At 45.7% G+C, this 26,707-nt stretch overlaps 1 protein-coding gene across 3 annotated transcripts in view; it reads left to right on the plus strand.

Moving 5' to 3' along the window:
- Positions 1-3,223: 3,223 nt before the first annotated feature.
- Positions 3,224-26,707, plus strand: part of GM2A (ganglioside GM2 activator) — a 109,512-nt gene continuing 86,028 nt past the window's right edge. For 2 of the 3 annotated variants that reach the window (XM_058440065.1, XM_058440064.1), the window contains exons 1-3: positions 3,224-3,388; positions 9,793-9,954; positions 17,051-17,233. In XM_058440065.1, the coding sequence (XP_058296048.1) occupies positions 3,308-3,388; positions 9,793-9,954; positions 17,051-17,233 (426 nt within the window). In that variant the 5' untranslated portion in view covers positions 3,224-3,307. Of the gene's footprint in view, positions 3,389-9,792; positions 9,955-17,050; positions 17,234-17,615; positions 19,537-26,707 lie in introns of those variants that run through there. The other variant, XM_032158422.2, reaches the window with a different exon arrangement.

Here is a 26,707-nt window from a genome sequence, read left to right on the forward strand (position 1 = left end):
TTTTTTTTTTTTTTTTTTTTTGAGACAGAGTCTCGCTCTGTTGCCCAGGCTGGAGTGCAGTGGCATGATCTCAGTTCACTGAAAGCTCCGCCTCCTGGGTTCACGCCATTCTCCTGCCTCAGCCTCCGAGTAGCTGGGACTACAGGCGCCCGCCACCACACCTGGCTAATTTTTTGTATTTTTAGTAGAGATGGGGTTTCACCGTGTTAGCCAGGATGGTCTCGATCTCCTGACCTCGTGATCCGCCCGCCTCGGCCTCCCAAAGTGCTGGGATTACAGGCATGAGCCACCGTGGCCGGCAAAGCAACCCTTTAACCCTCTCAATTTAGGCAATAATAGATTCCCTTTCATGAATTCCCCCCAGTCCCCATGCCTCACACAGACCACTTACAACATGCCTGGACCCTCTGACTCATATAACCTTTTTGCACAGCTAGGTGGGTTTTCTGTCCTTAGCCAGTCAAGTGGGGGAAGGGAAGGGAAGAATTTAGCATAAGGTGTAAGTCACCTGAAACATGTGTGAGTTTGCCCTGGATGAGCTGCTGCTGCCAACCTAGACACAGGTAGGGATCAGGGACTATAATCAGAAAGGACAGAAAAGAGTCTTTCACCCTTCTGGGCAGGGCAGCCATCCCTGTTCACTCTTTGGCCTTCAGAGAACACTGGAGAGAAGCCCCAGCCAGTTTTCCTCAATTACCAAGGAGCTACTAGGAAACGACCAGTGAAAGACTGAAAAAGCAAAAAAAAAAAAAAAAAGGAAAAGAACTCAGAAAAAAGAAAGAAAGAAAAGGAATAGGACTCAGAAAAACGAAAACAAGGAAAAAGACTCCTCAGTGACCAGACAGTGGCGGTCAAGTGCTTCGACATGGAAGCCTTTCAGTTTCACCAGGGAGTGGCCCTGGCCAGAACCTTGCAATTTCCTCTGTGCTTAGGACTGTCCACCGAGTTGGGTTCCAAGTTAGAAAGGAAAAGAGAGAGGGAGAGAAAGATTCTCCTGCATTAAAAGGGAAAAGGAGAAAAATAAATCCCAAGCTTTGGGCCTACCTTCTCTCCTGGCTGGCTTGCCAAAATATGTTAACCGTAGAGGGTTTTTTGATTGAAAGTTGTCTAGGTTCTTGGCGTTTTTGAACAAAGAATTGGAGGAAACACACAGAAAAGCAAGGAAAAAATGGAGCAATGAAAGAACAAAAACAAGGGTTTATTAAAAATGAAAGTACACTCAACAGTGTGGGAGCGGGCCAAGCAGCAGCTCAAGGGCCCAGATACAGAATCTTCTTGGGTCCAAATACCCCCTAGAGGTTTCCCATTGGCCATTTGGTGCTCACCTTATGTAAATGAAGTGGTGGCCCACAGTCAGTCTGATTGGTTAATCAGAGCCGAAGTGCAGTTACAAAGGTCACACTCCTGTGCAAACATCTGATTGGTTGTGGAAAGCAACCAATCAGGCTGAAGTGAAGTTACAAAGTTGCACTTCTATGCAATTTTAACATATAAACTGAGATGTAGCATAGAAATTGAAAAGTACTTTCAATTTCCCATCTGCTGCACAGAAAAGGTGAGGGGGGCGGGGTTGGGTTGTAAAGAGAGTAGCCTCTGGTCCTCTTGTTACTTAGATGTGGAAAGTTAGGGTTTTCCTTTCGATTTAGTTCTAGGAAGTCAGCAGGAAATGGCCTTAGGTTCCCTGCCTGCAGACTCTATTCTCCTATCTCAGTTGGGCTAGATGAAAGGGAAGAGTTTATCAGAATGGGAGGATCATTATGTAAAGTATGGAGCTTAGTTAATAATAGTGTACCAATGTCATGCCCTCAGATTTAAAAAAAATTTTTAATTTTTTATTCTTTTGCCACCTCCTTGTCACTGGCAGTGCCCCCCAGTTATGCACAAGCACAGGCTCTGGGTCTGCAGCCTGAACCCCCCGGCCAGGCCACGGGTGTCTTATCAACAATAGAGGAAACGAAAAGAACTTTGTACTATTTTTGCAACTTTTCTGTAAACCAAAGTAAAAAGTTTACTTTAAAAAAGATGATCAGGTGAGTTTTAAATTCTACACATGCATTCATGTACTCAGTAGATTGTCTGTTATGCATCAGGCACTAGGTATAAATGAGTGCCTGCATCATGATGCCACCCCTTGTGTAGTTTACAATCCTGTGGTAAATTGGCGGTACCGGTAACAACATCCCTGTTTTTTCTAAAAGCAAATCTCCAACTAGTGTATTAACCTGACAAAATCTTGGCCGATGGGCTGTCTAAAAAGAAGTCTTGCTCTATTCCTTCCTAGCTGTGCGACCTTGGCAGAGCTAACCTCACCGTGTATCAGTTTCCTCAGTGCTAAAATTGGGGAAGAAAAAAAAAAAAAGCATTCCCTCGTGAGTCCTTAGCATGCTTTCAAGTAGTTACTAAATGTTAGTTTTTATAACGGTTATAATTATTAAAAAGACACGGATTCGTGAAGTCAAGAGATCGAGACCATCCTGGACAACATGGTGAAACCCCGTTTCTACTAAAAACACAAAAAGTAGCTTGGGCATGGTGGTGCGTGCCTGTAGTCCCAGCTAGTCCGGAGGCTGAGGCGGAAGAATCGCTTGAATCTGGGAGGCAGAGGTTGCAGTGAGCCGAGATCGCGCCACTGCACTCCAGCTCGGGCCGTCTCAAAGCAAAAAAAAAAAAAAAAAACAAGACACAGATATGGGGAAGCATAACATGGCAGAGAGCCTGACATTTTTGTCAAGAAGGACTTGGGGATGAAAACACTGAATCCGCGGTTTCCCAAAGGTCCTTCCGAAGGTGATGGCCCCGGCACGAGTTCACAAACTACAGCTCCGCCCCTTCCCCTGCCCGGCCCCGCCCTTCCCAGGAGCTCGGCTCCGCCTCGCCCCCGACTCCGCTTGGCCCCTCCTCGCGCCACGGCCCCGCCCCTCCCGCGCGTGCAGCTCCGCCCCGCCCTCGTGATCCCGCCCCAACCTCGTGCTAAGCTCCCTTCCGTTCCAGCCGCATTCAGCCCCGCCGCACTGAGCTGCGCTGCACTGAGCTCCGCCCCTTTCTCTTCCAACTCCGCCTACGCGCCGCAGAGGGAAGGCCTTGACACCTACGCTAGAGAGACAGGCTCCAATGAAAAGAGCGAGGGGGCGGAGCCGGGAGGAATCGGTCCAACTCTCGGCCGGGAAGTCTCTGGCCGGGGCGGGGCAGGGCGAACCTGCCAGTGACTGGACTCAGCTTCTTTGCGTAACCAATACTGGAAGGCATTTAAAGGCACCTCTGCCGCCACAGACCTTGCAGTTAACTCCGCCCTGACCCACCCTTCCTGATGCAGTCCCTGATGCAGGCTCCCCTCCTGATCGCCCTGGGCTTGCTTCTCGCGGCCCCTGCGCAAGCCCACCTGAAAAAGGTGAGTGCACCCTCCTTTAAGAGTCTGTTTGCAGCCTCCTGGCCCAGCTACGGGTGTGCGGGTCTGGCTGAGATATGGGGGTGGCCACTCCGTTTTCTAGAGTTGGTTCTCTGTACTAGAGCCTTCCAAAGTAACTAATTATGGGATTCTGGTCTGTACAGTGAGGGTGGCCTCTAAAGACCTGTTCTGCTCCAGGCCGTTTTTGGAGAGATTAATCTCACGTCTGCACTCTCTTGCCCTCCAAGCGCCGGAGTGAAAATGCAGAGAGCCTTAAAACTAAGGCATTGCCCCCAGAGATTCAGTCCTGTTAACCCTGCATCTTACTCCTGACCCCCACTCCTTATGTCCCCCATGATAAGGCCTGCTGCCTCATCTCTTCCCTTGCTCTAATGCCCTGAGGTCTTCCTGAGAGATGGGAGGGTTTGAGAGCTTCTCCAGGCCAGAGGATCCAGATTTGCCCATCTGGTGACAAATACCCAGGCCTGTGACCCCGCTGCCCTTGGTTGTGAGCCACTGAGACAACAGTCCCCGTACCCTCCAAGCTTCCTCCTTCACTTCTCATTCACACCGTGCTGCAGATCCCTGGGAAAGGGAAGTTCTGTAATCCCTTGACCTGAAAAAGCCTAGTTCCTGGCTTATTGCAGCTAGCCCAATGTCTTTCAGATTCAATCTATGTTGTTGCAAATGACAAGATGTTCCCCCTTTTAAAGGCTGAATAGTATTCTGTTGTGTATATATGCCACATTTTCTTTATGCATTCAATTTGATGGATAATTTCTTCAAGTGTCTGTTGATGGATAATTTCTTTATCCATCAAGTGTCTGTTGATGGACACTTAGGTTATTTCCGTATCTTAGCTATTGTGAGTAATGCTGCAATGAATATGGGAGTGCAGATAGCCCTTTGAAATATTGATTTCAGTTCCTTTGGATATATACCCAGAAGTGGGATAATGGCTCATATGGTAGTTCTGTTTTATTATCTCATTTATATGCGGATTCTAACCAAGTTGAACTTACAGAAGTTGAGAGTAGAGGTGGGGTCTCACTCTGTCACCCAGGCTGGAGTGCAGTGGGGCAATTGTAGCTCACTGCAGCCTTGAACTCCTGGGCTCAAGCAGTCCTCCCACCTCAGTCTCCTGAGTAGCTGGGACTACAGGTGTGGGCCACCGAGTTCTGATAAGGAATAGGCTTTGAGATTTATTGCACACCAGGTGACTATCATCAGTAATGTATTATATACAGAAGCTCCTTAACTTTACATGGGGTTGTGTTCTGATAAACGCATCGTAAGTTGAAAATGCATTTAATACAACTAACCTGAGCATCACAGCTTAGCCTAGCCTACCTTAAACATGCTCAGAACATTTACATTAGTCTACAGTTGGGCAACATCATCTAACACAAAGCCCATTTCATAATAAAGTGTTGAATGTCTCGTGATTTATTGAAGACTATACTGAAAGTGAAAAACAGTATGGATACTAAAAGTACAGTTTCTACTGTACTTAGGCACGATTGTAAAGTTGAAAAACGGTATGTCAAACCATTGTAAGTCAGGAACTGTGTGCATTTCAAAACAACTAAGAGAATACATTTCACATTGCATTGTACCCCATAAATGTATACAGCCATGGTTTGTCAATTTAAAAAAACCCCAAGACCAGGTGCGGTGGTGCACACCTGTAATCCCAGCACTTTGGAAGGCTGAGGTGGGCAGATTGCTTGAGCTCAGGAGTTCAAGACCAGCCTGGGCAACATGGCGAAGCCCCATCTCTGCAAAAAATACAAAAATTAGCTGGGCGTGGTGGTGTGTGCCAGTAGTCCCAGCTACTTGGGAGGCTAAGGTGAGAGGCCCAGCTACGCCTGAGCCTGGGAGGTCGTGGTTGCAGCTGAGATTGCACCACTGCATTCCAGCCTGGGTGACAGAGTGAGACCCTATCTCACAAAAAAAACGCCAAAACAAAAACCTGATTCCATTGCCTCTTGGCTGCTAGCTGTGGTTAAGACATCAAACATTTCTGGTAGCAAAGGGATAGGTCCAACCCTGATCCCCTCCCTCCTACCATCTTGGAAGTGTTTGAGAGTGAGGAACAGTGCTGTGTAAGGGAAAGCAGGTGGTACTGAAAGCAGAGAGGCTTGGCTTCTGATCATTCCCCTGTCTCAATCCATGGATTTCTTGAGTCTTGGTCTCCTCATCTGTAAGATGGGTATGATGGTGCCAACCTGCATCTTGGAGAGTTGTCAGTGAAGGGAAATGCATTCATTGATGGAAAATTTCTAAAATCAGAAACAAATAAAGCCATATAAATCTGTGGGCTTGGCCTCACTCTGCTCCCGAGGCAGAAAGTCTGTTTTGCTTGTTGAATGAAGGACTGTGGACCTTTTGACTTCATTTGCCTGGAGAATTTATACCTTGTTCCTGAATGTTGACTGAGAATGTCTCTCTTGGCTCCAGGGCTGGCCGCTATGAGGTGGAGTCTGGCTAGAGGCTGCTAGCTCACCCTACAGACTTGTTCTCATATATGCTGTGGATATGGATGCCATCTCAGACTAGGTCTTAGATTGGCAGTTTTGAAGAGGCCCTGAGACATTATAAAGGTCACTCAAAATCACACAGCACCTACATCTTCTTGGGGCTCATGTGATTCAGAGCCCTGACCTTGAGTCCCTGGGCCAGATAAAGACTGGGGGGGCGGGGGGTGACAGTGAGTGAACATCAGGAAACCTGAATTTCCGTTCCTCTTCTAGCATAACTGATCTTGTGACTACAGGCTATGATGAGTGTTAGATAACAGGGGAGGATATCTAGGCCCGTGCTAGTCATATAGTAGGTGCTTAATGGACTCTATAGTGCTGTATAGTGGCTGTCATTTGTTGTACACATACTATGTGCTATGTACTGGGCTATGTGCTTTTTTCCTAAAAAAAAAATTTGGAATAATTTTTGGTTTATAGAAAAGTTGCACCAGGGTGTGGTGGTTCACCCCTATAATCCAGCGCTGTGGGAGACCGAGGCAGGCAAATCACTTGAGGCCAGGAGTTGGAGACCAACCTCAACCTGGCCAACATGGTGAAACCCTGTCCCTACGAAAAATACAAAAATTAGCCAGTCATGGTGGCGTACTCCTGTAGTCCCAGCTACTTGGGAGGCTGAGGCAGGAGAATCACTTGAACCCAGGAGGCAGAGGTTGCAGTGAGCTGAGATCACGCTGCTGCACTCCAGCCTGGATGACAGAGTGAGACTCTGTCTCAAGAAAAAAAAAAAAAAAAAAGAAAAGTTACAGAGATAATAGAGAGTTTCTATAAACACCTGACTCAGTTTCCCCTGTTAGCATCTTATATGTACATATCTCCAAAACTAAGAAACCAACATTAGTACATTACTGTTAACTGAATTCTAGACTTTATTTGGATTTCACCAGTTTTCCCATTAATGCCCTCTTTCTGAGCCAGGATACAATCCAGGGTACTGCATTGCCATTGTTGTCATGACACATATCATTGTAGTCCCCACTCTCCTCTAGCCTATGACAGCTTCTTAGTCTTTCCTTGTTTATTCATGAGCTTGACAGTTTTGAGGAGTTGTGCCCTGTGCTTTCTGTATACAAACATCTTGCCCTCACAATAGCCCTGTGAGAAGATATCATTATGTCCACATAATAAATGAGGAAATGTTGAACCCCTAGGGGGTTAACTTACCCATGGTCTCAGCTAGTGAGCCTGGCTGAGCTGGGTTTTAACTCATAACTGTAGTACCCATATCTCTGCCTCCAGAGCTGTGCCTTTCCCGTCTTGTGCCACCTCTTCCCACTTGTTGCCCTAGGCTGGGATGGCAGATATCTGGTGATCAGCCTGGCCTTGGCGGGCATTGCTAATCCATTCACCTCCCTTCCCTGATGAGCGTGGACTCAGCAGCAGAATTTGTCACTACAGAGACAGCTAGCCGGGCACTACCCTCAGGAAGCCATCTTGTTACGTCTCCCCCAGGGCCTGGGGAAAGAAGAGCTTAGGAGAGGGGAAGGGATTCTTCTCCGGTAGGTACTCTGGATACCCTACCCCCACCCCTAGCCTGGAATCAATCCTCTGTGTGGATCAGGCTGCCTTAGAATCTATGAAAGCAGCCCCACCCAGAAAACTAGTCCTGCTCCTATGTTACCCTCCAGTCTGACTCTTAATTCCAGGCATTCTTTCCCTTGACCACTTGCAGTCTGTTCACAACCACAAATCACAGTGTCGTACTGTCCTTCAGTGGGGTTCCACTGCACCTATAGTAAATGCAACCTCCTGATTATGGCTTGTGGGGTCCTGCATTAAATGACCCTGCCACCCCTCCAACCTTATCTGGGTCCCTCATCCACTACATTTAGCCCATGGCCTTCTCCCAGTGCCTGGAGCAGCCAAGCTTCTTTTGTGCCTCGGGGCCTTTGCCTGAGTTCCCTTGGCCTGCACTTACATGTCTGACTCCGCATCCTGCAAGAGTCCAGCTTAAGTATCACTTCCCCACCACCCTATGTAAGTGAGTCCTTTGTTGCTGTCAGCATTACCTTCTGCTCTTTTCCTTTGTGACACTCACAAATCATAGTGGGTGTTATTTATTTACATTAGACGGTAAGCTCCTCAAGGCAGAGCAGGAGCCAGATCTGACTGTTTACCCCTCTTGCCACAGCACTTAGCCCAGGGCCTATCATCATTGCTCCATAAATATTTGTGGAATGAATGTTGAAGGAAACATTTAGTGGCAACTATCCTGTCCTGCCTTTCTTAGTCATGATATGACCTTTCATTCCAAGGGGTAGGAACCCATTCCTAAAACCTCAGGTAAAGGGGAAGTTGATTACAGAGCTACAAGACATCTCATGGAGCTGCCGCCAGGAAGCGGAGGCTAGAATGCTAATGGCTCCTTTAGTGAGCCGGCTCGTGCGTTGTGCCTGGCATTGGGTTATGAGCTTTACCTACACACTCTCGCCCTTGCAACATCCTGGAGAGGAAGGTAGAAATGCCTCCAGTTAAAAGATGTGGAAATTTAGACTCCAAAGGGGAAACTGGCCTATAAAATCACATGGTAAGCGTGGCAGAGCTATGATTTCCACCCAGGGCTGTTTGGCTAAAGCTGTCATTCACCCATGTCTCTCCAAAGCCATGCCCTTCACTGCTACTCCATACTGCTTTTACAGATAGGGAAGTGGGACTTGATCTGTTCTCTTTTCCATAGACCAACAGAGCCCTTAGCCCTTAGCCCTAACTTCTGCTTGGTCGTGGATCACAGATTTAGATGGTCTGGCCTCAAACCAAAACTTAGGATCCAGTGACAGCACAAAACCCCCATATCCCCAACCTTTTATGCCTTAATTCCAAAATTGGGCAGAGAGTATCTGTCAGCCTAGCTGGGGTTAGGTGATCTCTCTTGAAAGAGTCAGTGATGGGAATGTTGAAGGTGGGCATCAGCTTGGGGGTGTGGGACTGGCAGGTTTTCTCTCTGAGACAGGGTGTGAATGGAGGGCATGCCAACAGTCTCTCATAGGTGGCCTCCAGGGGGCTGGGAGAGGTGAGAGTGGGTGGGCAGAGAGTCTTCACAGTGTGGGAGGTGTTCAAGATCATCAGACAGGGTCCTGTTGGAGTGTGGAGTGGTGGTCACATGCAGTCACATGCAGATGTAGTGGTGGTGGAATCAGGAGACCTGGGGGATGTGGAGGAGGAACAGGAGGAGCAGCTCAGCAGAGGGATGGTGAGTGACCCAAGTGGGCGTGTGGCATGAGAAGTGGGATGGGAAGAAGACACTGTTTAGGACTGGGGAAGTCCACTGGGGATTATTCATCAGCAAGTGATCCACTGGGGATCTTTTCATGAGTGTTCTATTCCTTTCTGAGTTAATCACCTGCCCCTTGAGAGTGGGATTTCAGATGCTGTTAGATTTCCCATTGTGTTTTGTGTTTCCCATTGTTCCTGGCTCTGGGTTAGGCATGGGGTGTGACATGAACAAGGTCCTGGGTGTGGGCTGCAGAGGTGAATCCTCTAGGAGCTTGCCCTCTGCCGGGATTCCAAGGCTGGCTGGAGAGGAGCAGGCAGCAGGGAGGTGGGAAGTCAGAGAAGGTGCCCACCAAAGGCCAATTAGGTCAGTCTCCTGTTTTGAAGTTCCAGGTCTATCATATCCTGCCTTATAGTTTACAATACGCTTTTGGGAGATTATGTCTTTTGAGTCTTTTAGTTTAGTCCTGCCTATAAAATGAGTAGGATAAGTGTTATCCCAGGTTCATAGGTATGGAGTCTCATAGATGAGGCTCAGGGACGGGGGTGCCTCACCCAAGGTCACACTGCCAGGAGCTCGTTTTTCCTGTGATCTGTGATAGTTTCTTTTGTCAACCTTTTTCTTCTCCTCCTTCCTTGCTGCCTGATTGTCCCCAGCCATCCCAGCTCAGTAGCTTTTCCTGGGATAACTGTGATGAAGGGAAGGACCCTGCAGTGATCAGAAGCCTGACTCTGGAGCCTGACCCCATCATCGTTCCTGGGAATGTGACCCTCAGTGTCGTGGGCAGCACCAGTGTACCCCTGAGTTCTCCTCTGAAGGTGAGCCTGGGGGTGGGTGGGGAAGGGGAGGTGCCAGGGTCTGGCCAGCAGGGGCACTGGGGCGCATGTATGCTTGGGGAACTGTGAAGAATTTCAGAATCCTGGATTCCCAGAGAATAGTACAGGACATGTAGATTCAGATACTCTTTCACAGGTTCATGGAATCTCAGGATCATAAGATTGAAAGGAATCTCTGATGTCAGCGCCAGCAACTTCCTGGTGAGGGCAGGAGTGACGGATACCTTGCACCTGGCAGAAGCGTCCTGGCCTTCTCTGGGCCTGATGGCCAACTGCTCATTATTGTCTGACAGCTCTGGTTGGCCAATTTGGTTTTGTTGTTAATTATAAAATCGATATACCAATTAGCCAGTAATATATAGTCACTTTAGAAAACACAAGTGGTCAAAAAATAAATAAAATAGACCAGGTGTGATGGCTCACACCTGTAATCCCAACACTTTGGGAGGCTGAGGTGGGTGGATCTTTTGAGGTCAGGAGTTTGAGACCAGCCTGGCCAACATGGTGAAACCCCATCTCTACTAAAAGTACAAAAATTAGCTGGGCGTGGTGGCATATGCCTGTAATCCCAGCTACTCAGGAGGCTGAGGTAGGAGAATTGCTTGAACCCAAGAGGCAGAGGTTGCAGTAAGCCAAGATCGCTCCACTGCACTCCAGCCTGGGTGACAGAGTGAAACTCTGTCTCAAAATAAATGAATAAAATAAATCACTTGAAATCTCACTACCTAGTGATAAGAGATAAGCACTTTTAATATCTTATAGGATATTCTTTGCAACTTTCCCCTGTACAATTACATACATAACACACATATTTCTTTTTAATGGATATGTATGATAATAGGCAGTGCTCGTTGTAAATGTCCTCCAGTAATCTAAATCCTAGAGATAGTCAGCGTTTGCTCTTTATATATCCCATCAGAATTTTTTTTTTTCTTTTTTTTTTGAGACGGAGTCTTGCTCTGTCACCCAGGCTGGAGTGCAGTGGCCCGATCTCGGCTCACTGCAAGCTCCGCCTCCCGGGTTCACGCCATTCTCCTGCCTCAGCCTCTCCGAGTAGCTGGGACTACAGGCGCCGGCCACCACGCCCGGCTAATTTTTTTGTATTTCTAGTAGAGACGGGGTTTCACTATGGTCTCGATCTCCTGACCTCGTGATCCGCCCGCCTCGGCCTCCCTAAGTGCTGGGATTACAAGCGTGAGCCACCGCGCCCGGCCCTCCATCAGAATTTTTATGTGTTTGTAAATACATACACACTTATACTCATGGGATTATATGATATGTGCTATTATACTTGCTATATTTTTGCATCATACTATATGTTCCATATCTCTTTCCAAGGATTAGGTGGCTCTACTTAGTCAATTTTTTTTTTACCCAATCATTATTTTATTATTTTAATTTATTGTAATTTTAGAGACAGTGTCTCACTCTGTTGCTCAGGCTGGAGTGCAGTAGTGTGATCATGGCTTACTGCAGCCTTGACCTCCTAGGCTTAAGGGATCCTCCCACCTCAGCCTCCTAGGTAGCTGGGACCACAGGCACATGGCACCATGCTTACCTAATTTTTTTAATTTTTTATGGAGACGGAGCCTCCCTGTGTTGCCCAGGCTGGTCTCAAACTCCCGAGCTCAAGCAATCCTCCTGCCTCAGACTCTGAAAATGTTGGGATTACAGGCGTGAGCCATCTTGCTCAGCCCACCCAGTCATTTTTAATGGCAGAAATATTCCGATGTGGATCTTTCATAATTCATATAGCAAGTCTATTGTTGAACATTTAGTTTGTTTCCAGGGTAGTTTTTGTTCGTTTGTTTTGAGACAGGGTCTTACTCTGTCGCCTAGGCTGGAGTGCAGTAGTGCGATCTCGGCTCCCTGCAACCTCCACTTCCCGGGTTCAAGCTATTCTCCTGCCACAGCCTCCCAAAGTGCTGGGATTATAGGCACCTTCCATTGCGCCCCACTAATTTTTGTATTTTTAATAGAGATGGGGTTTCACCATGTTGGCCAGGCTGGTCTTGAACTCCTGACCTCAGGCAATCTGCCTGCCTCGGCCTCCCAAAGTGCTGGGATTACAGACACCTGCCACCACGCCCAGCTAATTTTTGTATTTTTAGTAGAGATGGGGTTTCACCATGTTATCCAGGCTGGTCTTGAACTCCTGACCTCGGGCAATCCACCTGCCTCAGCCTTCCAAAGTGCTGGGATTATAGGCTTGAGCCACTGTACCCGGCCAGAGGGTTTTTTTTTGTTTGTTTGTTTTTTGTTTGGCTGTAATAACCACTTTTGTAGAAATTTTTCTTACAGTACATCTTTTTATAATTTTCTGATTATCTAGATACACACTTTTTAGGTCTTTTGATACATATTGCCGAAGTGCCTCCCAATGTTTGAACCAACCTGCATCATTTCTAGTGAGCGCAGATGTCTATTCATAAGTTTATTTGCCTTTTGTATTTACTTTGGGAATAACCTGTTTGTTTCCATCCATTGACTATTTTAGGGATGCATGTTTTTATATTTTCTTAGAAAACAATAAAGACTTTTCATATATCCATTGCAACACCATTTATTATGGTCCTTTCCTCTCTAGCTAAAATTGCTACCTTTATATGGTGTTCCTCTATGTCCTTCAGTCTGTTCCTGATCCAGATATATTCTGGTACCAGTTTTGTCTTAATTATTTAGAAGATTCATGATTTGGAATCTGTGTTTCTATCATTACCCTTAGACCTGTCTTAATCACAGCTCCTACCTTACGGGCTTTCCTTGAGCAATACCTGAGTTAGAAAATCATGTAGAAAGTGCTTTGCACTGGGCCTGGCACCCAGGACATGCTCAGTACATTTTATGTCTTGTGAACATTTCGATTAGTATCTGTCTTATCTTGCAGCCTCTTGACCCAGACACAAGTCCTGGATATGTGGCAGCTTTCAGCAACCCTGCACCTCCTACCAAGTCTTTTCCTAGTGGAGTCATTGTGTTTCCATTACTGTTCCTCAAGTGATAGGGGGTCAAGCCCTGTACCCTTGGATCTGGGCCAAGGGATAGACTCATTCCCTATGTATGGACACTGGACTGTTTCTCTGCCAGGGTCACACACATTTATTTGTGTGCTGCCTCTGCTGATCTGGAATGTGGGCTCTCCTGGTAGGCCGTCTGCCATGCTCCCTCTGCTGCCATCACCGTGCAACCACTGGCGTTTCCAGGGAGGGGGCTATGGAGCTGACTTGGAAACAAGAAGCTGGCAAACCCCCTCTTCTGCCCTCAGCCTGCTTTTCCTGGCTTCTTCACAAACCATTAAGATGGGTTTTACTCCCTATTCTCCTTTTCCATTGCTTTATTACCTGTCATAAATTTGGGCCTACATAATCTCCTCTGTCTTTACTGTCACTTGTGCTTAGGAAAAATTAGCCTCAGATCCCCTCTGCACCTTCTCTTTCCCCAGTTTTTTTTTTTTTTTTTGAGATGGAGTTTCACTCTGTTGCCTAGACTGGAGTGTAGTGGCACGATCATGGCTCATTGCAACCTCTGCCTCCCGGGTTCAAGGGATTCTCCTGCATCAGCCTCAAGAGTAGCTGGGATTATAGGCGTGCACTTTTTTAGTAGAGATGGGGTTTCATCACATTGGCCAGGCTGGTCTCAAACTCCTGACCTCAGGTGATCTGCCCACTTTGGCCTCCCAAAGTGCTGGGATTACAGGCGTGAGCCACCACGCCCAGCTCCCAATATTTCTCATATATATATATTTGGTTCAGTTCTTTTTTCAGGATATGTGCATATCAACTATTAGATGAAAGCTCTTCTGACCACTTGCTAGGGAGAAGAGACGATGAGGGACAAAGGGTCTCAGGAAAGGTTGCAACTTGACCCAGATCACAAAGCTAGTTGTTAGCATGGACAAGGCTGGTATGTTTATCTCGGGGTTTGGTTCCTGAGCTTTTACTGGCAGGGAGGTAGACTTGGTGCTTGGTGTATTTGCAGGGGAGGGGAGAGGAGTGCTGCAGATTCAGTTCCAGAACTCTCCCCTTGCCCAGCAGACCTGCTTATGAGAGCTGCCCAGAACTAAGCTCTGGATGAGCCTGGAGCACTCTTGGGGTCCATAGGGCTTTGACCTTGTTACATTGAGGCCCACAGGAGAGTGACTGCCCAAACCCAAGAAAGCAACTGCCATCCTCTCTTCCTCTGATCTTGCTGTAGTGAAATTTCTTTAATCAAAAGTCAAATCTGGGACCTGGCTGGATTTGACTCCAGCTGCAATTTTTAAAAGTTAAATGTCCCAGATTCCATGACCATGGGTAAGACTGGGGCATGCTCAGGAGCTCCCTTTGCTCTTTTGACTTGCTCCATGGGATCTGGCATAGTTAATAACTCCCACTGCCCAGCCCTCCCTCAAGTTCCAGCCTGTGGGACCCTGGTTTTCCCATCCTCGAGAATTGTAAATTGTCACTGTATTTGTCATATGTACTTATTCCAGCCTTTCAGGCCTGGTAACTTGGCTCCCCCAGCACCCAAAGTCATATACATGCCTGGGCTCATTACTCCGCCCTGCTTCCTTTTCTGAGTCATAGTAGCAAATAGATTGAGAATAAGAAATGAGCCATCATTTGTAATTTCCGAATGGTAGGTGTGGCTGCTGCCTTAGAACCCTCTGTTGACTTCAGTTCAGTACACTTCTTGTGTCATGCTGGTCTTGTGCTGGGGGTAGGAGTAGAAATGAGGGAGCCACTGCCCCTTCTGGTAGATGCAGCCCTACAGGTTCCAGCCTGGTGGGAGGAGCGCCAGCAGGACTTGTCCCCCTACTGGCCTCCTCCACTGCGTGTTCTCGCTCAGGGCATAACTGGCTCAAACATTTTCATTAGGGTATTGGCGACACAAGGAGAGAGTATTGGCTAAGGAAAAAGGCAGGGCAGAAGTCACGGAGGAGGAAGCTTTTGATTTCAGGCAGTGTGCGAAGTGCTGGTATTTCCTTCTCAACAGGACTTGTGAGAGAGGTAGGCACTCTAAAATATCCCACTTTTGAAGATGAGGTGAGGCCGGGTGCAGTGGTTCATGCCTGTAATCCCAGCACCTTGGGAGGCTGAGGCGGGTGGATCATGTGAAGTCAGGAGTTTGAGACCAGCCTGACCAACATGGTGAAACCCCATCTCTGCTAAAAATACAAAAACATTAGCCAGGCGTGGTAGCTCATGCCTGTAATCTCAGCTACTCAGGAGGCTGAGACAGGAGAATCGCTTGAACCCAGGAAGCAGAGTTTGCAGTGAGCCAAAATCGCACCACTATACTCCAGCCTGGGTGACAGAGTGAGACTGTCTCAAAAAAAAAAAAAAATAAATAAATAAATAAAAGAAGAAGGTGAGAGAATGGCCACTGAGAGAGATTAAGTAACTCACCCAAGGGCACAATAAAACTAGGAAGTGGCAGAACTAGCATTCCAACCTAGGCCCTCTGACTTTTCCTAGGCAGCGGGGTAGAAGCAGGTTTGATGAGAGAGGAGGGCTGAGAGGGTGTGGCCAGCGGTGTGGCCAGTGATGGAGATAATGGGTGTGTCTTAGCAGCAGATAAGGCCAGTGAGAGGAGCAATTTGAATTTGTCCACTCAGAACACAAGATGTGCTGACTTCTTTGTTCTTTCTGGGCCTGGAGGAAGGCAGCTAATATCTTGACATCTGGGGCATCTGGAAGACTTGAGTCCGTGGCCTGGGAACCAGCCTGAGCCCAGCAGCCTCTTAGGACATAAGTGCCCATCCAGGATTTATCTCTTAGAAACAGATCCCCAAATAAAGTGAGCCTAGAGGCTGGGATTCCTAGAATGCTAGAATGTCAGAGCTGAAAGGGATCCTAAAAATGTGATTTCCTGCCATAACATGCACAAGGAATCAGATATTTGAGAAAGCTAATTTCCTGGTGTTCTTTCCTTAGAGTTTTCCCTTGATACCTTTGGTGGGTGATGGACATGGTTCTAAAGGACAACTCATTTGGCACTAGAGGCAACTAATACATGGTGACTGTTCACGTGTCCGGCACAGCTGAGATGTCTACCATGAAATTCTAGCCACTTCCTCCTGGTCAGCTTCAGCCTCCAAAACGGGAGCAAAGTCATGACAGCATGGAGGTGTGAAGTATGTTCTAGAGCTTCTCACCCAGCTCTACTCCAGGCGCAAGAGTCTTTTGTAGCTTTCCCAGCTGAGTCAGGGAGCCCACTACTCCTTGAGGTAGCTCCATCTGTTGTAACCTAGCTATGATTTTATACCAGTCTCAAGGTGATCTTTCTATACATTCTTATTGTTCTTAATTCTGTCTTCTGTGGCTGTACAGAGAAAATGTGACCCAAGAGCAGCCAGTTGGGTTCATTTTGGTAACCAGCTCATCAGTTGGTAGTAACTACCTGAAGTCCTATGCAGGAAAGGATTTTGGGGCCAAGACTGGGCTCAGAAGGAAAGCCCAGGAAACAATGCCACAGTTAACCAATTAGCAGTTAGATGACCAGTGCATTTCAGTGCAAGTGTTAGAGCCAATCAATGGGTAGTGACTACCTAAAGAATTCTAAGACTATGAACTGGGAATGATGGCTCACGCCTGTAATCCCAGCACTTTGGGAGGCGGAGGTGGAAGGATTGCTTGAGGCCAGGAGTTCCAGACCAGCCTGGGCAACAAAGTGAGACCCCATCTCTACAAAAAATACAAAATTAGCTGCATGTGGTGGCATCTGCCTGCCTGTGTTTCCCAGCTACATGGGAGGCTGAGGCAGGAGGATCGTCTGAGCCCAGGAGGTTGAGGCTGCAGTGAGCCATGATACAAAAAAAAAAAAAAAAAAAAGCTAAGTCTATGTATATAGTTCAGTATAGGGGGAAAATTCACATTTGATTATTAATGTCTGCCATGGGCACAATAATACACTATACTCACACATGGGCCACAATGTTGCCATTCCTAGAATAGACTATTTCTAAGATCTCATCCAGTTAAAAATTCTATGATTAAAATATATTGCTGCTTTTTTGAAGAGACAAAAGAGCTGGTATATTTGCCCTGGAATTTACACTTATAACCTTTTTCAAACCTTTGTTTTTTTTTTTTATCAGGTGGATTTAGTTTTGGAGAAGGAAGTGGCTGGGCTCTGGATCAAGATCCCATGCACAGACTACATTGGCAGCTGTACCTTTGAACACTTCTGTGATGTGCTTGACATGTTAATTCCTACTGGGGAACCCTGCCCAGAGCCCCTGCGTACCTATGGGCTTCCTTGCCACTGTCCCTTCAAAGAAGTAAGTACTGAGGGAGGAGAGAGCGTTACCCCTGTGGCTAAAGACATAGGGTTTGGAGAGAAGGGTCTTTGCATTCTCCTCCTGCAGATCTGCATGTCTCTGAATTTGTAAGCCAGTGTGACCTATCAGGAATCACTTATCTTCCGGGAGCCTCAGTTATCCATCTACGAAATGGGACACTTGTACTTAGATGTGATCTTCAGGGCCCTTTATCCATAATAATCCATGCTCTACAGTGCTGTGGCCGTCTCTAATCTTGTGCAGCCGTTTCGAGAATGGGAAGAGGGGTGGTAGTTCATGGCTACAATCCTAGCAGTGGCTCTAGGAGAAAGACCCCATCAGTAGGCTCCCACTGACTGGCGGTCCACTGGCTTTCCCGCAGGGAACCTACTCACTGCCCAAGAGCGAATTCGTTGTGCCTGACTTGGAGCTGCCCAGTTGGCTCACCACCGGGAACTACCGCATAGAGAGCGTCCTGAGCAGCGGTGGGAAGCGTCTGGGCTGCATCAAGATCGCTGCCTCTCTAAAGGGCATATAACATGGCATCTGCCACAGCAGAATGGAGCAGTGTGAGGAAGGTCCCTTTTCCTCTGTTTTGTGTTTGCCAAGGCCAAACTCCCACTCTCTGCCCGCCTTTAATCCCCTTTCTACAATGAGTCCGCTACCCTCACTGAAAATCATTTTGTGCCACTTACATTTTGGGCTGGGGCAAGCAGGCCTGACTTAAGGGAGGATGAGTTGGACAGTTCTTGGTAGCCCAGGGCATCTGCTGGGCTGACCACGTTACTCATCCCAGCCTCGTTCATTTCCAAAGCAGTTAAGGAATGGGAACCAGAGTGTTTTAGGACCTGAAGAATCTTTATGACTCTCTCTCTCACTCTTTTTTTTTTTTTTTGTCACTAAGTTAAAAGCAAAGTGAGAGTATTAACGTTTTTGTTCTCCTCCAGCCCCCTGTTACAATGAAGGGGCGAAAATATTTGCTCTTAGTCTATTCCTCCCTTAACTTCTGTGACTAATTTTGATTTCCTTTCTAGATTTGCCCAGTTAATACTAGGGTGCAGTGTATCCTGGAGAGGTAGGGTGTGTGGGGGAGGAATCCCTTGGGGGAGATATTAGGAGTGCTCTGTTGTTTATAAACTCAGGTACCCGCAGGGCCTAGCAAGAGACTTAAATGAGTGACAAGAACCATGAGAAACATGTTGCTTCCAGTCTTGATTTCGATTTTTCCTTTTTTTTTTTGAGACAGAATCTCACTCTGTCACCGGGCTGGAGTGCAGTGGCGCAATCTCGGCTCACTGCAACCTCCGCCTCCCAGGTTCAAGCGATTCTCCTGCCTCAGCCTCCCAAGTAGCTTGGACTACAGGCCCTGCCACCACGCCCGGCTAATTTGTGTATTTTTAGTAGAGATGGGGTTTCACCATGTTGGCCAGGATGGTCTCGATCTCTTGACCTCGTGATCCGCCCACCTTGGCCTTGCAAAGTGCTGGATTACAGGCGTGAGCCACTATGCCCAGCCGATTTTTCCTTTTTGATTAAAGATATTATTACAATGTAAATATTTCTTACACAGAAAGTCACAGCACATGTGCCCATTGATACAAGGCCGCTGAGGCCTGGTCTCCAGTTGGAAATATAATTAAGGGTGGCAAGGACTGGAGTAAGTTGGAGGGTGCTTAGCCAGTCTGTGAAGACAACTGCCAGATACTGGCAATACTCCAGCCTGGTGACAGAGTGAGACTCTGTCTCAAAAAAAAAGTTTCAATGTTTACTCCTAGAGAAGCCAAAAATCCAGATTTGTATACGAAATCTTACCATTTTAAAAGATTGGCAGCTAATTATTTTTTTAAAAAGCTGTGTGGTGTGATGTGTCCCAAACGGACTGGCTCATGGGTGGCCACTTCGCAACCTCTGATCTCAGACCGTGCATGCCTTGTCCTCTTAAGACAACTCCTGCGGCACCGTTTCTCCCTCCACAGGGCCAAAGCCATAGTGTCCAGTCCCAAGGACAAGGCTCTTCCAGTGCTAGGAGAGGTATGGACAGCCTCTCACCTGTGAGCTGTGGGGATCACGAGGCTGCCTGCCTCAGTCTTGGAGTCCTGTCGGGTGAATAAGGCAGATGGGAAAGAGCCTCACCAGCAGCTGCTTTTGGAGCAGGGTTCCAAGGAAGAGAGGGTGGCCTTGACATCAAACTGCCTGGATTTTTCTACCACCCTGTTACACCATAATAACTTCTGAAACACACACCAGCCCTGAGTTCTGGGCTCATTTGAAGCCTGGAATAGCAATAAATCTATTTAACTTGCTGACAGTTTCTCCCTTGCCATGGCTGCAGATTTCACTGATCACATCTCAGGATTTCAAAAGCATTTTTGGGGTGGGGCTCTTTTGGTTGGAAGGGTTTGTTGGAATGGTACAGGTGAGCCAAGGCGATTCCAGGGACGGACCCTTCTGCAGGAGCTTGAGCTTGCTTATTGTCTCTGCTTCATCGCCATCCAGCTCCCTTGTTTGCTATTTTGCTTTCCATCACATCATGACTGCGGAGAGCGAAAATCACCTGGTGACCAATGAACAGACCCCAGAGACAAAATCTTTTTATCTGAGGAATTTAAAAGGGAGCAAAGACCACCTGGTGACTATCAGGCCATGCAGAGGCAAAACTCCTTATTTGGGGAAAATTAGAAGTAATTAGACTTTCCTATTATCTAAAGCAGGCATCTGGTTCCAGATTTCTTTTCCCTGAAAAAAACCTTATAAGTAACTAAAATTTCTGTACATCTCTGGAATGCCATGCCGAAACTCACTGTGCAACCCCAAGGTCCCGCTTTAAGGTCCATAAATATCCCTAAGGAAAAATCCACCATGGTACGTTCAGTCCTCTCGCCGAGGTGCCCCACGGCAGTCTTCTGCAGCATTCTTCTGATACCTTTCTTTTTTCAAACCTATACTGTTGTTGGTGAATTCTTTTTACCAACCCACGAGTTGACCACTTCCCAATGCCGGGGCTCTGACACTGCACATGGCAATGATCTCCACAGCCGTTTCCCTCTGTTGGATCTTCCAGCCTTATTCTCTACAGTTGCTTTTTAGTTCACATTCTTGACCGAATCTCAGTAGCTCAGTTAATCTTTTTATGTCTGCTCTGCTCTTGGGTCATATGTTCCTTGAGGTGTCTTAGGGGTGGGGGATGAGGAGTTAAAGGTGGCATCTTCAATCGCAGGTCAAAGCAGACTTTTTAATAAATGGTGCTGAGCCAACTGGAAAGCCCCTTGGAGAAAGTTGAAGTTAGACCTGTACTTCACACCATATGCAAGAATGAACTCCATCTGGATCCAGGATCCAAATGTAAGAAAATGAAGCCATATAAATACAGAAGGAAACGTGGTGGAAATATCCAGTGGCAACAAAATATTGACACATTTGACTACATAAAGAGAAAAAAATGCTTTGTAAAAACACAATAAAATCAAATGACTGGGAGAAGAATTTATCCAGCCTATATCATAGACAAATAGTTAGTATTCTTACTATATAAGGAATTAAAAATTAAGGGACAAAGGACCAAAAACTTGGTAGAAAAACTGGGAAAAGACAGGAACGTACACACTCATGTAAAGATATAAAAATGGCTCTTTGAAATATTCAAACTAACTCATTAGAGAAATGTAAATTGAGATAATACTGAGATACCATTTATCATCTCTCAGACTGGTGAAAGAAAGAACACCACATTTCTCTTAGGCAAGGCTATAGGGAAACACACTGTCATCACTGTTGGTGGGAATGCAAACTAGTATGACTTCTGGAGGGGAATTTGTCAGTACTTAACAAATTGCAGAAGCATTTACCCTTTGACACAACCATTTCCACTGTGGGAATTTCCCTTGAAGATGTACCTCCAACAGTACAAACATACAGATGCACAAGATTACTCATTGCAGCACTGTGACTGCAAATATTGGAAGCAAAGTTATGTTCATATACACGAGAAAGGCTGAGTAAACCATGGCAACAATGGCATACCCACGTGATGGGATATTATTGAGCTGTAAAAAATGAAGCTCTCTATGAGTTATTTTCAAGATATATTAAATGCAAAAACCAAAGTACGAAAAGTAGAAAGTGGTACTATTTATGTAACAAAGAAGGAGATGTAAGAAAGTACGTGTATCTGCTTGTTTATGCAAAGTAAATTAGGAAAGATTGGCCAGAAAGTAATGAGCTCTCTATGGATGGTAGGTGGGTGTAGCGTAGAAAGAAGGGAGAAATCATCACGGTATAAAGGAGGAAGGGTTGGAACACTGCCGAGTGTATCTGAGTATATTTTGTGTAACTGTGACTCTTAGAGCCATAGTAATGTTTCTCATGCCCCCCAAAATAATTAAAGTCAACCAGGATATGAGGAGACTTCAAAATGAAATACAAACAGTTAACAAATGAACATAACTGTATTTCAAATGCTTAATACAACCACGTTGAAGGAGGTGGGCAAGAAAAATAAGAAGCTATAGCATTTTGATGGGATACTAGAAAGAGAAAAGGCACTGTACACAAATACCAGAGTCTAGTTAGCAAATTTTTCACAGAAGCAAAAGTTAGCAATTCGGGAAGTATTTTATGGCTATATTAGGATTGGGAAAACAAATATATGGTAGGTAACGAGAACATGGGGGACATATTGAAAGGACACAGGAACCAAATTGAATGTCCCTCAGTGGCCAAATCTTGGGCAATTTGAGCAATAAAGTAATGACAATAATCGGTTATAGTCCACTGACTAAAAATACACTATAGAATCCCGTACACAACGGAATCACAAATGTAGAAGAAACGATAGAAATAGAAAAAATGGCTGGGCGTGGTGGCTCACGCCTGTAATCCCAGCACTTTGGGAGGCCAAGGCGGGTGGATCATCTGAGGTCAGGAGTTCAAGAGCAGCTTGGCCAACATGACGAAACCCCGTCTCTACTAAAAATACACAAAATTAGCCGGGCATGGTGGCACGCACCTGTAATCCCAGCTACTCTGGAGGCTGAGGTAGGAGAATTGCTTGAACCCGGGAGGTGGAGGTTGCAGTGAGCCGAGACTGTGCCACTGCCCTCTAGCCTGGGCGACAGAGTGAGACTCCATCTCAAAAACAAACAGAAAAACACCATTAGGCAAACACCATAGGAATAGTTGTTGCAGACAAGAAACACCTATGAATGCCGAATTAGTGAATAGAAGTATGATGGGAAACAGGATTTTGCATGGTTTTAAGATCCCTTCACAAGATACTAATTACAAAGGGAAAAACAGTCACTATAGTGAATAAACCTGACAGAAACCACCTTAACCAAGTGATCAAGTTAACATCACTACTAATAAGACATACTGATACCATGTACCTTCCAATATGATGCACTGAGAAGGGCACAATGTCACTTCTGTGGTGTTGTCAGAAATGTGCAATCTCAGTGCAATCATGAGAAAAGATCAGACAAGCCCAAACTGAGAGACACTCTACAGAATAACTGGCCAGTACGTTTTGCAAGTATCAAGGCCGTGAACAATAAGGAAAGACTGAGGAACAGTCATGGACTGGAAGAGAATAAAGAAATACGATAACTAACTGCATTGTGAGATACCGATTTGGATGCTGGATTAGAAAAAGGACCAGAAATAAGATTTCACCAATGTCAATTATTTGGTTTTGATAATTATACTGTCGTTATGTAAGATGTTAACATTAGTAAGAGCTGGGTGAAGGGTACATGGAAACTTATTTTTGCCACCCTTTGAAAGTCTAACTTTTTTCAAAATAAAAACGTTTTAAAAATATATTGCTGAAGTTTTCATTTTGAGGAAAAAAGATGTGAACCTTATATTACTCAGGGTTCTGTACAGAACTATGGAACTAATAGAAATGTATACAAAGGGGAGTTTATTAAGTATTAACTCACTTCATCACAAGGTCCCACAATAGGCCATCTGCAGGCTGAAGAGCAAGGAGAGCCAGCCCGAGTTCTAAAACTGAAGAACTTGGAGTCCAGTGTTCAAGGGCAGGAAGCGTTCAGTGCGGGAGAAAGATGTAGGCTGGGAGGCTAAGCCAGTCTCTCTTTTCACATTTTTCTGCTTGCTTATATTCTAGCCGTGCTGGCAGCTGATTAGATTGTGCCCACCCAGGTTAAGAGTGGGTCTGCCTTTCCCAGCCCACTGACTCAAATGTTAATCTCCTTTGGCAACACCCTCACAGACACACCCAGGATCAATACTTTGTATCCAATCAAGTTGACACTCAGTATTAACCAACACAAACCTGCCATCATGTAACTGCAGTACAGGAGAAGGGGGTGAACATTTATGCAGAATCTGGGTTAGTGGCTGAGGTCAGAAAGGGTTTTCCTGAGGAAGAGATAGCTGAGATCTGGAAAATGAGGAGGAATTAAGCAGGTGAAGAGAGGGGAGAAGAGCGTTGACATTTGATTTGGGAATGGGCAGTGGCTGGTGTGGGGTGAAAAAAGGTTAATGAGGGATTGGAGGGAGATTTGAGACAGAGTCTCGCTCTGTCACCCAGGCTGGAGAGCAGTGGAGCGATCTCGGCTCACTGCAAGCTCCACCTTCCGGGTTCACGCCGTTCTCCTCTCAGCCTCCCGAGTAGCTGGGACTACAGGTGCCCACCACCATGCCTGGCTAACTTTTTGTGTTTTTAGTAGAGACGGGGTTTCACCGTGTTCTCGATCTGACCTCATGATCCGCCCGCCTTGGCCTCCCGGGAGAAGTCTTTTGGTTCACCTACGTCTCCTTGACCAGGAAGCCAACTTCCTAAGTTTGAGTCCACCTGAGATTTTTACCTTGAGAGAGTCTATCTTGCCAAATAAATTTCACTCACAATTGGGGTTGGCATGCCAGGGAGATTTTCTGCTCCCCTCCCCCTTTTTCTTCCCTTTTGAACTCAGTCTGGGAATTGCTTAAGGAGCTCCTTTGTGGGTTTGAGACAGGCACAATCTGGACTGGCGGATAACAAGTCTTGTAGATCCTTAGAGAGCTGCCTGTCAGTTCCATTCCCAGGGCACTGTGGCTTATAAACCACTGCACTTGTGCACTGACTTTTATCACTTGGTAGCCAACTCTTAATGCTTCAACTTCACGTAGGTGACTTCCCCAGCCCCGCACATGCAGGGCTTATGTGCTTAGCAATCTCAGTTTGTGTTCCTTAGCAATCTCAACTCTCCCATTTCTTTTTTTTCCAATGGCCTTGTTTTTTGTTTTTTTCGAGATGGAGTCTCACTCTTGTTGCCTAGGCTGGAGTGCAATGGCATGATCTTGGCTCACTGCACCCTCTGCCTCCTGTGTTCAAGTGATTCTCCTGCCTCAGCCTCCCAAGTAGCTGGGACTACAGGTGCCTGCCACCATACCTGGCTAATTTTTGTATTTTTAGTAGAGACGGTGTTTCACCATGTTGGCCAGGCTGGTCTCAAACTCCTGACCTCAGGTGATCCACCCACCTCAGCCTCCCAAAGTGCTGGGATTACAGGCGTGAGCCACTGTGACTGGCCTCCAATGGCTTTGTTGAAGATCTGAATTCAGCTTCTTCTTAAACTGATTGATTTTACGTATCATTCCCCTTTATGCCCCAACCATTGTCCAGCTCAGTCATGTCAAGATAAATCACATTTGTCCAGTAGAGAAGTATAGTGGCAAATGATTCTGAAGGTCCTGGGGGACCTGCCCACATTCTTTGTATCCTTCTAGATCTCTCTGTTTCAACTCTTAGGTCCCAGTTTTTGCCAAAGAAGCATGTGGCAGCACAGAATTCAGCCTATGTTGCACAACTGGAATGACCAATTTAGGTCCTATCAGTGCTGACTGCCATCAGCAAGTGTTTTCTATACCAGTTACATGGTGACCTCTTATCTGATAGCTTACCTCTCTTATCTGATTTTTGTATATTGCTCTATTCTGCATCCAGACCTTTGTTCCAGGGTTGGCTATCTATCATCTGCAGATCATTTCATGTATGAGAAGCAGAAATCCTTGCATTCCTTTTTTTTTCTAGAGGTTCTTTTGCAACCCAGGGTCTATTCACTTCATGAGGTTTGTGATTGTTTCAGAAACTGCATGCAAAACTTATGCATATATGTGAATTTTATAGAAGGAGGAGCCACAGCTTCTATTAGAATGTCAGTGAGCTGCATGAGTCCCCAAAAGTCATAAACCACTGCCTTACCTCCATTTAATTGCTCCATATTCTGTAGTAAGGTTTCCATATGTTCCTCAAAGCCTTTCCTTCTCCAAATTCATGGTCTGGATCCCAAAAGAGCAGAGACTTTTTATAGGCTGATAGCTTTCTATCTAGCGGTAGGATATTCTTCCCTACCTCTCCTTCATGATAACACAGCTACCTCACATCTCCTCTGAGAGGCTGTTGTTTGGCATCTGACCATTGGTAAATGGACAATATATTACAGAGGGGGAATGCTGCTAACTCCAGCTGAAATGCCTGTTATTCAGGCCATAATATCAATCATCTAATAGAAGGTGAAGTTGAAAATTGATACTCTCTACAAATATTAATTATACTGTAGAGTTATACTTTCATTGGTGTTATAGTTTACAATAAAAAGCTTTTTAAAGGTGGCATTTCTTCTAGAGTGAAACAAATCATCATTAATACTTTCCCCCTTAAAATGAATTTTCTTTAGTTATGATATCAATACATTTTTTATTTAAATGCAACAACATAGGCAAGCAAAACAAAAAGTATAAAATTTTGGCTGGGCACGGTGGCTCACGCCTGTAATCCTAGCACTTTGGGAATCCGAGGCAGGTGGATCGCTTGAGCCCAGGGGCTTGAGATCAGCCTGGGCAGCATAGTGAGACCCTGTCTCTATTTTTAAAAATATATAAATACATAAAAGAAAAAGTGCAAGATTTTACTCATAATTCAACCCACTTGGTGAAAAATTCCTATGACAATGTGCTGAGTGTTCAAAATTATTTGACTGTATGTATGTAACTGATTTAAAAAATAAAAATGGAATCATGTTTCATTCTATTTTTAACAGCTTTATTAAGGTATAATTGACATATAATAAATGCCACATATTTGAAGTATCCAATTGATAAGTTTTGACATATGTACCCTCTTGAGAAACCATCTTCACAACCAAGACAGTGAACATGTTATCCATCCCTTCCAAAAATTTCCTCATGCTCCTTTGTAATACCTCCCTCTCACCCATCTCATCTTCCACCAACCACTGAGCTGCTGTCTGTTACTACAGATTAGTTTTCATTTTCCAGGCTTTTATATAAATAGAATCATCCAGTTTGTATTTTTTTTTTGGTCTGGATTTTGTCATTCAGCATATTTATTTTAAGATTCATACATTTTATTGTGTATTTCAACAGTTTGTTTCTGTTCCTTGCTGAGGAATATTCCATTGTATGGCTACATCACAATTTGTTTATCCATTCTCTTGTTTATAGGCATGT

The sequence above is a fragment of the Hylobates moloch genome, unplaced genomic scaffold (genome assembly GCF_009828535.3).
Source record: "Hylobates moloch isolate HMO894 unplaced genomic scaffold, HMol_V3 SCAFFOLD_6, whole genome shotgun sequence".
Classification (NCBI taxonomy): domain Eukaryota; kingdom Metazoa; phylum Chordata; class Mammalia; order Primates; family Hylobatidae; genus Hylobates; species Hylobates moloch.